This window comes from Filobasidium floriforme, assembly GCF_021052385.1.
Source record: "Filobasidium floriforme strain CBS 6241 chromosome Unknown HD553scaffold_25, whole genome shotgun sequence".
NCBI classification, from domain to species: domain Eukaryota; kingdom Fungi; phylum Basidiomycota; class Tremellomycetes; order Filobasidiales; family Filobasidiaceae; genus Filobasidium; species Filobasidium floriforme.
In genome coordinates this window covers 133,714-146,959 of record NW_025763646.1, presented here as the reverse complement: position 1 = coordinate 146,959, position 13,246 = coordinate 133,714, and the positions used below count along the sequence as shown (strand labels likewise).

The window sequence follows — 13,246 nt, the reverse complement described above, 5'->3', positions numbered from 1 at the left end:
CGCGGATACGTAATTGATTGCGAGTAGTACAACCGGTTTCAATCGATCGAACGTTCACTGAGCATCCACCCTGGCACATCAGAAGTGCATGCAAGTTTACGAGCTATGACATGGTGGGCCACCACATACACACCGGCAGAAGTCGATTCACCACCAGAGCACATCAGCTCCAGGCAAAATCCAATAGCTTATACCCCGTCGCGAAAAGTAGACCCACGTTCTCGACCTCGATCTCTATCGACATACCGCTCTTGTCGCCTCGCCTCCACTTTTGACGTTATCAAACCGCATCAACTTTGCAGAGTACAACTCGCCACAAACTTTTCGACCTACAATCTCTACACTCTTGCCCATACCTAGCTCAGCACAGTCAGAGCACAAAAAAGCAAGTCGAAACACCTAGGAAAGAGCTCGTCTAGCTGCTCTACAACCCTTCAACCCGGCCAACACGTGTTCCCCCCCTTGTTCACTTCGCTGAACTGGGAACACGTCTCGGCTGCACACCCTTCTCTCCGCCTGCAATGAGCAGCACGAACCTGCACGTGTATTACCTTCAGAGGAATATCACGGCTTTCAAGAAATACCTCGATGGGACCGAAGTCTTCGAGACCGGGCCTGGTAGCGGGAATGGGAGTGGCAAGGAGAAAGATAAGGACAAGGACAGGTCGTACGGCTCGGGAAGTCTCCGACCTGGATCAGCTAGCGGGCCAAGGAGTTGGACCTTGAACCAATTGAACAATGCTCCTAAACGTCCTGACCCGAACGTCAGGGATTCTCTAGGTCGGACGGTCTTGCACCTGATCTGCAGTACCATCGGGGATCCGAGATCATACGACTACCTCTCTATCCTCTTGCACCATCCTCTCATCCAGATCAACATCCAGGATAGCGAATCAGGATGGACGGCACTACACCGGGCCCTCTGGGTAGGCAACCTCCGGGCTGCGAGGGAGTTGATGGGGAGGAACGAGATCGACCTAGGTCTCAAGGATTTCGAAGGGTTCACGGCGTTTGACGTTTTCAACTCTACTTGTGAGGGGACCAATCCGGTGGATGGAGCCAAGGGGACGGATCTCTATACTTGGGGAAGTAACCGGAATTACACGTTGGGTTCGGGGGATGCTACGGACAGGGCCTTGCCGGAACGGGTCAACCTGTTGAACCAGGTGCAGGCTCGGTCGGCCGAGGCATCTACAAGTTCGTCGTCCAATCACGCTCATGTTACCCCGTCAACACCGGATGAGCAGGTTTCGGAACAAGCCGGATCGAAAGATTCAGGTTCGGTCGGGTATGGCGAGTCGACCAAGTTCGATAGGGTCGGGGTGGAAGATGTCGTCATGTCCAAGTTTCATACGGGAGTGTTGAGCAGCGAGAAGCGAGGGAATTTGAGTTTAGCGGGGTTTGGGTCGAATGGCAGGTGAGTCGATAGCGGTCGAATTCAAGTTTGCGTCGCCCGATGAGCGGAATACTGACGGTGGCCGAGTCGTTTGAAACCCGTCTCGCCAGGTTGGGCAAATCAACGCACTCGCAATACGCGCTCTTGCCTCAACAAGACCTTGCGCACTTGGATATCGTCTCGATCGCCTTGGGACAGGATCATACGCTGGCGGTGACCTCGGGAGGTTATATCATGTCCTGGGGACAGAACCGGTTCTCACAACTAGGTTACGTGATCGAGGCGACCACTGAGACGGTGCACAAGGCGTTCAACACGAACGCCAGCGAAGATGTCCAGGTGCAGGTCCAGCCGAAGCGGGTCATTGGGCCTTTGAAGAAGGAGTTTGTCGTCGGGGTCGCGGCGAGCAGGCTGAGCAGCGCTTGCTGGACGAATGATTCTATCTGGACATGGGGGACGAACAGCGGGCATCTGGGTTATGACAAGGCGACGAATCCGGTCCAGGTCCAGCCCAGAAAGGTTACCGGGATAAGTCAGTCGGTCATCGACATGGCCATGACGGATTACGCGACGGCCTGTTTGATCGAAACGAAAGAGGTGCTGGTACTCCATCACGACGCTGTGATCAAGATCAGTTTCCCGACACAGAGGTTTCCTTCCGATTTCTCGGTCTACCGGCCCCCACAGTTTGTGGCGAAACCGAACATCGACAAGATCACGTCATGCGGAAACACGGTTGCCGCCGTCTCTTCCCTGGGAGACGTCTTTACCTTCAACCTGCCTAACCCGGTCGACATTCCCGACATCAAGACGTATACCGTCAAGCCACAGATGGCATGGGCACTAAGGAAACGGTTCACTGCTGTCAAGGACGTCGCGCTCGGGTCCGATTCTACCATCATTCTGTGTACGCACTCGGGTCACGTGTTCGTGCGGCAGAGACAGGGAAAACAAGTCAAGGTCAACAGATTGCCGAGGTTACAGCGGATCATCAAGGTCGCTTGTAACGAAGTAGGGAGCTTTGCTGCGATCAGGAGTGACGCGACTCCGGGCGAGGTCGAGGTCACCGGTCCGACGCTGAGCGAAGACCTCTTGAACCTCTTGCCCCACATGAGACGGGTGGTTCAATCACCGTTCGGCAAGGCGGAGAAGGTCTATCGTCAGGATCATGAGGATGAGGATGATGGGGATTCGGCCGTCTTGCAAGATATCGAGGTGGCCATGCGGATAGCTATCATCGATGCGCAATGGCAGACTTCACACGAGAGGGCGACCCTGGGGACAGATTTGTGGCTGGTCGCTAGCGGTCGGAGGGTACCCGTACATAGGATGATTCTTTCGCACCGGGTGGCCAAGCTCGCTTCGATCTTGAAGAAGGAGGCCGTACCGACGGCACTCCAAAACTACATGCGGTTCGAGGTCGGCGAAACGGGAGAATGCGAATTACATCTCCAAGATATGCATTTCATCACCCTCACCTTGCTTTTGCAATACATCTACTCGGATGATTTGGCCGCCATTTGGGATAGCCGGGTCTTGTCTAGGGTTCAGTCGAAAATGCCAGAGTTCCGACCAGACGTCAACAGGATCAAGCGGGAGTTAATCCAATGGTCAGAGACACTCGAACTGGACAAGCTGCGTGGACCGTTGGCATCGACGGGCAAGGTCGCCGTCCCTCAGAGTCTGGGTAGCACGTGGAAGGCGTTCTACAGGGATTCTCAGGACCCATCTAAGCGGGCGGCAGGCGAATGCGATACCATCTTGCGCCTCAGCGATCGGGACATTGTAGTCAGCTCGATCCTCCTGCGGGCCAGGTGTCCGACGTTTGATGCCATGTACGCGGACACGGTATGGACGGAGGGTCGACGAGATCAAGATGGGCACGGGCATGTTGTGGTCGACATGACTCATCTGCGATTCCGCTCGTTCAACTTGGTCATGCGGTACCTACACGAGGGGACGGAGCAGTTGATTGACTATGGTCGTGAGTACTCTCGCTGATAAGAGTCCATATATTACCCATGAGCTGAAGCAGTGCGCGTTTATACAGACCAAGATACCCTCGACGGGCTGCTAGACTTTGTCTTTGAGACGCTGGCGGTATCTAATTTCTTGCTCCTAGATCGACTCGTCCTAGTCCTTTCTCAAGTCATCCGTCGCCATGTCGCTACCAACAATGCCGCCTCGCTGGCTTCCGAAGCAGCTTTTCACAATGCGATGGACCTCAAGCGAAGCATTTTTCTGTACATCGCTTGCAACCTGGAAACCATGCTGGAGAACGGTTTTCTGGACGACATGGATACAAGGATGCTTAATGACTTGTCTTCGTTCATCCAGGACAGGCAAGGTTCGAAGTTGCCGGTGTCTCGAAGTGGCATCCTGGAAGATATGGCCGTGCAGCGGGAAGCCGAATGGTTGGCAAATCAGGACATCCCACAACTGAAGGCTCGACCCCCTCGCGTCTGGAAGCCCCGATCGCCAAGAATTTATGCTACACCGCCTGCGCCTTCGAAGAAGGCCAAAGGAAAGGGGAAAGAGAAACTCTCGTTGTTTGACGTCCCTGCCGACAATCTTGATCCAGAGGATGTCTTCGAAATGGAAGACGACTTGGCTTTGCCCGATTCGGTACTCAGCCCGCCACGTGGGTCAACACCCTCGAAGCAGGTCTCAGCTGCCTCTACAGACGGGCCGAGAGGTACTCCTTGGCGGTCGTCTGGAGTGGAAGCAACGAAAAAGTGGGTCGGGCTCCGGATACTCTCAAGTTGCGCTCGCTAATTCGCACTTGCCTTTTTGCACCTCGCAGGATGGATCTGCGCAGTATTATGGCAGAGGCCGAGACCAAGTCGCCGAAACTCGGACCTTCCACCCCTCCTACGGCTACACCTGGAAAGTATCTCCCACCTTCCGCTCGACGTACCCCGTCCATGGCGGGAAGCACCGTTTCTTCTGCGGGTCCTCCAGGGATCTCGCCTGTACAACCTATGACGCCCGGAAGCGTCCGAACAGACCGGGCGGGATCGTGGCGAAACACGGTCCCGGCGACGGGCTCGCCTGCTGCTTCCGCTTCAGCCTCGGCTTTCCCTACTCTAGGCTCGACCCCTACTCGACCGAGTGCACCCAAGAATCCGTCACAAGCTGGACCTTCGAAGAATGACGTGATTGTGCCGACCAGGCAACCAACGGTCTCGAGAAAATCCTCGTGAGTGCGGTGTCGTACTGAAGTAGAGCTTGCGCTTAGGCTTACCAATATTTCGACTTACAGCGAGCCCGCCTGGATCACGCCAGTCACCTACTTTTCGCCTCCACCCCCAACACTGGCAACCTCACCTGGCCCGTCTGCCGCCATGTCATTGCTCGACATTCAGCAACATGAACGCGACGCTCAAGCTCAACGTAATGAGCTCAAGATGGCGCCCAAGAGCTTGCTTGAAATCCAGGAGCAAGAACGCAAGGACGAACAAGCCAAAGTAGCCGAGCTCGAGTTCCAGCGCTGGTGGGCTGCCGAGGAAGCTAGAGTTGCTGCTGAAGCCGCAAAGACGAATGGCAAACAAGGGAAGCGCAAGCCCTCAGCACCTGGCCCGGCTGCTGGAGATAGACCTGGACCTGGTGCCGGCCAGGGTGCCAGTCGACCGAAGCACAAGAAGAAGGGCAATGCAAATTCTCAAGCGGATACCGCTCCTTCTGAAAAGAAAGGCCAACCCGGCGAGCCCGCTCATCCTAGACCACCCAAAGCACCCAAACCACAGAAACCCCAACAAGCAACAATACCTAAAAAGTCAGCACCTACAGGGCCGGCCAGATCAACACCAATAACAGCGCCGACGCCGATGCCGCCTGCCCAAACATCTTCACCTATGCCAGCCAGTCTGAACCCCTTTGCCAAACCGTTCGGGTTCGTCCCGGGTCCTCCTGCAGGGCCTCTCGCTGATCGCCGTGCGTGAGCGAACGACTCGACAAAAATGTATGTATAGAATCGCATAGATGAAGCTACGTACCAATGGAAGAAAGTTGTATCGAATGACCCTAAGATAGGGCAATGATAGTTGTACAAAGGTATCTTCCGTACCAAACGGTCACACGATCAAAACGACTTACGTAATCGCTTCTCAGCCTCAATCGTCATAGATCCCCGTCTCGGGACTAGCGATTAAAAGTTGGACTCTTCCCTTTCTGACATCGTCTTTACTCGTCGAGGACTGTAGAGGTGTCCAACGTTCGAGCACTCTGTCGACCTCTCACAAGCTAGTCTTAATAATGGCATCCCAAGCCTTTATGGCCGCAGGATGGGTCCCAGAACCTGCCACATCCGAGTACGTTCTCAATTGATCGCGAACACGATGAATTGGTCCGTTTACTGATGAGGCTATCTTCCATAGCGGTATTTGGGGAGATTCTTTCTTCAACGGAACTCATCCTCCTCACAATCATGGCAAAGCTCCAGTCATGTAAGAATGGCTGCTCCTAGACGTGCAGGGCGGCCGAATTGCTGAAGAAACACCTGTTTCCCGTAGCCCACGCACGAAAATCGGCAAGATGGACTGCCTCTTCCTCCTTCCCATCTTCGCCGGGATCTCCCTTCTTGTCCTGCTCGTCCAATGCTTCGGACCCCAAACATACCGTTTTGTCTCTCAGAAGATCTCCAACATGCGTGGATACGAAGCGGTGCCGGTCGAGGATGACGAGGAACCCGAAGCTCCTCCTGCTCCCAAGACCTACATGCCTTCAGAAGGCTTGGCCAAGGACTTTATGAAGCGTGTCCGGGACGTCGGAGTGGTGGCTTGGACGTTCGATTTCTTCAGGCTCTTACTCGTCATGACTCTGTTGGCCCTGAGCATCTACGCCACTGTAGTTGCTCACGCTCCAGCTTTGCATGGCCATCCGGGGGAAAACCAGAACAAGGGTTTCGATGAGAGCGGGACCGACATCTTCGAAGCTCTTCGAAAGAAGGGAGGCAAGAAGCACCGCAAGAACAGAAAGGCCAAATTTGACTTTGTCACGCAAGAATGGATCGAGTTTGGCACGACCGTCTTCTATGTGAGTTGCCGAGCAGAACATCCATAAACATCCATGTAAGAAGCTGATTGTAGTTGTATGTAGGCGTACAACCTCGTCCTGTGCGCTATTCTCCTTGGTCTTAAAGCGGGATCGTCAATCAGGAAGATCATTTCCCTCCACCTTCACCTCATTCTCTTTCTCGCCTGGCTGGTCTTTGCCTACAGAGATCTTTACCCGCTTCTCACCCGCAAACTCACTCCCGTGGACGTTCTGCATGCTCCTGCATGGTTGACATGGACTAGGCTTTCCCTTTTGACTGTCACTGCTGCGGTGATACCGGCTTTACAGCCTCGACGATACTTTGAGCTCTTAGCTCCGAGATCGATTATCAACTCAAACTCGCAATCTGACCAGAACGAAGCGCCTGTACAGCCAGTAAGCTAACTTGTACTATGCCAAATATCAAATCTAATTTTGGCATTGCGAGAAAAGCAGAACAGAGCCCCGTGGTTCTTATCGAGGTTCATCCCCGAGCGAGAATCCAGGATCGAGCCTCACATTACGTTGACGTTTGCTCAGTCTGCGGACGGAAAGATAGCAGGTCCAGGGGGAAAGCAGGTCGCGCTCAGCGGAAAGGAGAGCATGCTCATGACGCATTGGTCCGTGCCGGCAGCCTTGACATATAGTGCTGAACCTCTAGCTGACGGATCCACCTTAATCGATCTGACAGGATGCGTTCGATGCACGATGCTATCATGATTGGCATCGGTACCGCAGCTAACGACGATCCGCGACTGAACGGCAAGTATCATATGGGCACGTCCGTGTCATTTGATGCCGTGACTGATACCTTCCCAACAGTCCGCTTGTTGCCCCAAGCTTACCAATCAGAGACCCCTCAACCTATCGTGCTGGATCCTCAGCTTCGACTCTCTCCGACAGCACGCATGTTGCAAGCGCTCCATGACGAGACGACTCCGCATGCCAAGAACCCGTGGCTCCTTTGTCAGAAGATTCAGGATTGGGACCAGGATATCAGGAAGAGGAAAGCGGCATTAGAGCAAGCGGGGGCTAGAATCATTGAACATGATATGCCTGGAGGTCAGTCCCCGAAACACATTTTGCGCTCGATGTCGGATTGCTGAATGCGGAATCGCGTACAGGTCGCATGGATTTGAGCTTGCTTCCTACCCTTCTCCGTTCTCTCAACGTTCGCTCTGTCATGGTCGAAGGTGGAGCTTCCATCATCGACCAATTCCTAGTTACGACTTGCAACGATGAAACAGGGCAGCAGCGTCCTCTGGCCGATTGCGTAATAGTCACGGTCGCCCCATCAAACATCGGCGACGAGGGTGTCGCTTACGGCGCAGGAAAAGGTCTTCAAGCTATCAAATCAACTTTTAAGGGGATCTACGCCGAGAGGTTTGGTCAGGATAGCGTTCTCGTTTTCCAGCCCTGATCGGGCGCCTCCCCATTTTGGATCAGACTATGCACCTTCTCTTCATTTTGTAAGCGCTATTATAGATGACATTCGCTTAGGATGGAGACCCGCCGTATATATTACAACGACGTCTGTCGGCTAGATCTTGCTGGACTACTGCTCAGCGATATATTGAACGGTCTAACGCTCGAACGGTAAGGGTTATCGATCTAAAAGAAGCTAACGAAATCGGCATTCTGCTCGATAGCATCGCCGGCGGAAGCGTGCAAGTTGGAAAAGTCCTCCTCCTTGTCTTCGTACTGCTCGATGTGGCGCTGTTCATCTCGATGATGTTCGCCTTTCTGAGGTTTTCTGGACACTTTCTCACGCTTCGCTGGTGGACTAGCCGGTTCCTTTGGACCTTTGGCTGCCCAGTACTTCTTGCGATCTTCGTGGCTCGTTCTTCCAGTCACGATTTCGCCATCCTCTTGATCCTTCTTGGAACGCTTCGTACCTCGAGACGCTCGGTCCGTCGGCAACGTGTCCTGGTAGTGCACGGTTTGCGCCGCATTACTAGGACCAGGGTTGTCAACGATCTCGATCGAGTCCTCGTCACTGTCATCATCGACCTCGATGGGTCGGTGAATCCCCCCGTCCTCTTCATCGTCTAAACCCATTTCTGCCTCTTTCGAACCACGAGCGTGACGACGAGCTAACTTTTTCGCCTCTTTGGCTTGTTGACGCTCCTCCCTCCTTTTCTGCTTCCTCTCGGTCCTCGTCAAGGTGGGCGGAACCTTTTCCTTGCCCTTGTTCGCCAATTGATCGAAATACTGCATCTCATCGTCCGAGTTGTCGGTCACATGCTGTTCATGGGGATCAGCGTTCATGTGGATGGCAACATACTGTTAGCAAGAGATTGAGGTCAGGTCAGGCAGTCGCAAGACCAAGTCGACGACCGGATCTCACCTTGTCTTGAGTCCTGGAAGCATGGGTTCTTGGAGGCGATTCCACGGCTCGATCGCTACGCTTGCGAGATGCGCCGTCGATGTGCGAAGCTTGGCGTCGTGCGGGAGCCTTTGACGCACCCGGAGGAGGCAGCCTCAGGATATGTTGCAGCTCTCCGCTCCAGTAGAGGTCGTTCAATCCTCGTCGATGATCAAGGGTCTGTAATAGGTCATATGGCCTGTAATCAGCTGGAGTGGCAAGCACGTCCGTCTGGCTAGGACCATCTCTCACCTCGACGCTGAATCCGACCATATCCTTCAACATGCTCATCTTGGTCGAATCCCATTCACCCTCTTTGTTCAACCACAATCGCGGCTTGTCCGCCGATTTGTATGTCTGCCATTTCCCTTTCTGCGACTCGATATTGTGATCTAAGATAGTGACAGCTCGGGACCAGCACGCAAAGATTCTCCCGATGTCGGTAGAACCCTTGGAGATGTTATTGGCTATCGTATGATCGGCTTGTCAGCCCAGCTGAACTCGGGCAACAGGAGCAAGAATGGCTTACACGAATCTTGCGGGTCTTCGATTGCGATGTTTCTGGGATCCTGATAACCGTAGATCCATCCCTTCGCATCCTTACGGAACAGCCTTCCTCCGTCCCTCAAGGAGATACCGTACCTGTCCCATTCGAAAGTACTGTAGCGCTCGAAAAACTCCTGGAATAAAACACCGAGGTTTCGCAACGGATCGATCTCCTTGGCTTGAATCGCCTCATGATTCTACCGGTGCGGAGAGATTAGCGAACGTCTCGAAGACCGAAGAAGGAAATGGAATATTCTCACTTGAAGGAAGCTGATGACCAAACAAAAGGTCGAATAACTCCCCAGACCTCCCAAGAACACCTCGTTGAGCTTGTATTTCCTCATGTAAGCCTTGACTAAAAGCACCAGGTCACGAGCGACAGGATATTGCTTCAAATAACCTCCGACAATCCGTGACGCTCTGATTCCGCCATCGTCATAGACGGAGATATCGACCGAGATGTTTCCTGGCAACCGCAAAGTCTCGGTGTAAGGGCTTGGTCATCCGTGTGTTCCTGCCCGCGGACAACGTACCTTGAAGCGTCTTCAGCTTGATGATGGGGCATTTGGCCTGGGTGATCATCTGTATGCCGGCTTCGTTCCACGGTCCGCCAGGGATGATTCGGTTGACTCGTAGAGCTGAGATGATCCGTTTAAACATGGCTGTGATACCTCTGACCAGCCTGCCAGGTACGGTCTCCTTGACAATCACGATATCGATGTCCCTGGTTTGAAACCAAGGTACCCGCTGTCAGCCATCCCCCTTTCGCAAGTTCGAGCGCGCCCATACTGTGGCTCACCCTCCTGGCAAATACAACTCGTTGACATGACTCCCAAACGGTTCGATCTGCATTTGAGGAGCATCGTTCCTAAACTCTCTCTTGATGGTATCCAAAATCAAATCGACTAGCATCTCCCTCGTGTGGTGCTCATGCTTCGTCGGCGCTAGCCAACGAGCTGCAGCTCTGCTCTCCTGATTGAACCTGTAGATCGACCAGGCGGAGCGGGACTTAGTCGAGAATGGTCGAGATGGAACAGCGCGAGGCTTCCGACTGGCAACTTACAGCTTCCAGACGCTCGCCGGTCCTCCCATATCTTCGTTGAACCACTCGACATCGGTCACCCATGGCAGATATTCTCCACCCTGATTCTTCGAATTATATCCGTATTCATCATACTCGCCGTCATCCTCGCTCAATACGTCTGCCTTTCGCTTGTTGTCTTTCCTTTCCTTACCCTTCTCTGGCCTATCGGCTTGCTTATTTCGCTTTTGTCCAGAAGATGAGGACGAGGCTTCGTTGTGGTTATTGTTAAGGTTGTGAGACAAATATTTCTGAGCAGGAGGCGGAGGTGGAGGAGGAAGTTGCATCGGTTCTCCAGAACCTCTGATATTGAGCGGGGAAGCTGGACGTAAGGGAGAGTCGTATCCTCCGGTGTAGGTCGGTCCGGCAGGAGGTTTCGGTGGTAAAGAGCTGTGTAGGGGAGGCAGAACGTGTGTAGCAGAAATGGCATCACCTTGGGCGTTTGTGGTGCCTATTTATCGCCGCAGGTATTCGACAGGTTTCAGTTTGTCGGGATAAGAAGGCGGACACCATCGAATGTCTACACTGACCGTTCTTCTTGGCAGAACTGAAATTCACACCTCGAGACCAGTTGTCGTCCGAGGAAGATCCTCCATCGATGTCCATATCGTCTTCCTCATCTTCTCGATCCTTTCCTCCCATCGGAGCCCGACCTTTGATGTTGATTCCCTTCGTGGGATCCGGTCCACTCGCACTCGGCTCCACACTCAACCCAGGCATTACCTCTTCAGTGTCAAACGAGATAAAATCGGCGTCATTGTCAAATGAAACGGGTTTCATCTCGGACGAGGAAGAGGCAGCAGGTTGAGATGAAGACTGAGATTGCGAATCGGCGCTCGGTGGAGCGTCTTTGCCGAATATCCGTTTGACTAAAGACATCATGAGTGGCTAGTTCGATATTTGTGGGGTGTGACTATCTCGAGCTGGCTAGTAGATATAAACTAACTCTATCCAGTTGCTGATCGAGATTCCGAAGCAGAGATCTAGCCGAAACCGTTCTTTCGAAATCTCGATTCGAAAACGGTTACGCCTCGATCTCTTCCAGATATCCGGTCGGTCGAAGTGATCTTCAATAGATGGGCCACCGAGCCAAGATGCTGCCGGTGTGGTGTTTCGAGGTCTCGCTAGATTGACGGTTGTGCCGAACTAGATCGGTCGATCGGTCGTGATCTTGTATAGCTAGTATGCGAGTTTGCAGGAAGAAGTAGGAAGCCAGAGGCCAGAGGAGGTTGTTCGTGACACAAAATCAAACATGAGCCGGCCCTTAGGCAAAATGACGCGATCGAAAGAAAGCGCGGTCGGGGTGCAAGTTGGGTTGCCCTCTGGCCTTCAATCTATCAATCGCTCTCTCATATAGATATACCTAGATATACCACAAATCGCTAGCTCTAGCAGTACACCAGACACATCGCTAGTCATGTCATCTTCAGCTCGAACTGCACTCCGACTCTTGCGACCTCTCAAGGTCACCCGATCGACCACTGCTGGACCTTCCCGACTTCCCCTGCTCACTCCTGCCATCCGCACGTTTAGGACGACCTCTGCCCGGTCTCATGCACCTATCAAGCCGGTCATGGCTCCTGCTGCCGAAGCTCCTGGTAGTGTAGCACCTTCTCCCTCTACTACGTAAGCTCGATGTCACTCCGCGGTGAGCGAAACTTTAGCTAAGTCTTCTCCTCTCCTGTTTCTGCATCTCGTCTGGATGGACTCGAATGTCGATCGACCTCAGGACCTTGTCAGCAAGCGAATATGAGAAACATTCGAATGTAACCATGGAGATGTTACACGATCAGCTGGAAGCGCTCGTGGAAGAATACAGCCCAGAGGGGGCCAACGGGTGGGAATGCGAGTACAGCGTGAGTACATGCAGAAAGGTCTATATCCACAAATATCTTTCACTCGTATCGAAAACTACTCGCCTCAAGGATATCGAGAGCTGATGATCAGCTTTGTGTCTTGCGTGTCCGTTTGATCCGCATGGACGATAGTCGGGAGTGTTGACGTTGTCGTTAGGACCGCATGGGACGTATGTGATCAACAAGCAACCTCCTAACCAGCAGATCTGGTTGAGCAGTCCCTTCAGGTCAGTCGTCCCTGTTGTCATATATTCCGCTTGTGTTCCGAATTGCTGAAAATTGTCCTCCGTTCTCCAAACGCTCCGTTTTCGACACATAACGTCGTCCACCCTGACAGCGGACCCATGCGTTTCTCTTTCATTCAACCCACTACCGCCACGAGCACTGACTCTGGCGCACAAGGCGTCTGGACATACGCACGGGATGAAGTCACCCTGGGAGCACTGTTGGACAGGGAGATCAGGAGCGTGTTGGTCAGCGAGGTCGGGCAGGAAGAGGCCGATGCGTGGGAGGGTGCTGGGGTCGAGTAGGTATCAGCGCTGAGAACGGTTATTGGAGCTGGAGAAGAAGTCGATCTTGGACAATAGTATGAAGAAGTAGATGTGTACCTGGATCAGGACAATCTCGGAAGATTACGCCTCGACAGTATGATCGACATTTCATCACGACACCGTTACCCAACTGCAAGCGGCTCGAGCTGCGTACCTCTCAACCCCACCAGACATCTATCTGCTCTTCATCCCGCTACGCTTCGAACGTGTATTTACCCTAGTAGGAACCTTCTTTGCTACCCGTCAGACTGGCCCGTCAAGCCTGGCCATCCGCTGTTCGATGGACTAGCGGACTAGCTAGCTTATAGCTGGATAGCTGGATAGCTGGCTGATCAGTCAATCGGCCGCCGTGATCAGCTACTGCCGTAATCACCAGGCGATAACAACAATGCATATTCGTTCTGACATTTTCACTGC

The 13,246-nt window shown here is 53.3% G+C and overlaps 4 protein-coding genes across 4 annotated transcripts; 3 read left to right on the top strand and 1 right to left on the bottom strand.

Annotated features, from left to right (window-relative positions):
- The first annotated feature begins 152 nt into the window (after positions 1-152).
- Positions 153-5,484, top strand: HD553DRAFT_289109 (uncharacterized protein). Its single transcript, XM_046178314.1, has 5 exons — positions 153-1,417; positions 1,507-3,380; positions 3,447-4,131; positions 4,200-4,595; positions 4,659-5,484. Exons 1-5 carry the CDS (start codon positions 522-524, stop codon positions 5,335-5,337), a joined length of 4,530 nt encoding a protein of 1,509 aa, XP_046033311.1. The 5' UTR covers positions 153-521; the 3' UTR covers positions 5,338-5,484.
- A 22-nt stretch (positions 5,485-5,506) lies between these two features.
- HD553DRAFT_318636 (dihydrofolate reductase-like domain-containing protein) lies at positions 5,507-7,920 on the top strand. Its single transcript, XM_046180905.1, has 7 exons — positions 5,507-5,706; positions 5,773-6,430; positions 6,494-6,826; positions 6,884-7,050; positions 7,122-7,192; positions 7,253-7,492; positions 7,555-7,920. The coding sequence occupies exons 2-7, from the start codon at positions 5,930-5,932 to the stop codon at positions 7,848-7,850; spliced, it is 1,608 nt and encodes a 535-aa protein (XP_046033310.1). The 5' UTR covers positions 5,507-5,706; positions 5,773-5,929; the 3' UTR covers positions 7,851-7,920.
- A 1,254-nt stretch (positions 7,921-9,174) lies between these two features.
- On the bottom strand, positions 9,175-10,823 carry HD553DRAFT_133755 (uncharacterized protein). Its single transcript, XM_046176609.1, has 5 exons — positions 10,405-10,823; positions 10,141-10,323; positions 9,875-10,065; positions 9,602-9,807; positions 9,175-9,538 (listed from the first exon to the last, which is right to left on the bottom strand). Exons 1-5 carry the CDS (start codon positions 10,707-10,709, stop codon positions 9,263-9,265), a joined length of 1,161 nt encoding a protein of 386 aa, XP_046033309.1. The 5' UTR covers positions 10,710-10,823; the 3' UTR covers positions 9,175-9,262.
- A 961-nt stretch (positions 10,824-11,784) lies between these two features.
- HD553DRAFT_318631 (uncharacterized protein) lies at positions 11,785-13,222 on the top strand. Its single transcript, XM_046180904.1, has 4 exons — positions 11,785-12,048; positions 12,152-12,278; positions 12,411-12,505; positions 12,616-13,222. The coding sequence occupies exons 1-4, from the start codon at positions 11,840-11,842 to the stop codon at positions 12,806-12,808; spliced, it is 624 nt and encodes a 207-aa protein (XP_046033308.1). The 5' UTR covers positions 11,785-11,839; the 3' UTR covers positions 12,809-13,222.
- The last annotated feature ends 24 nt before the right edge of the window (positions 13,223-13,246 follow it).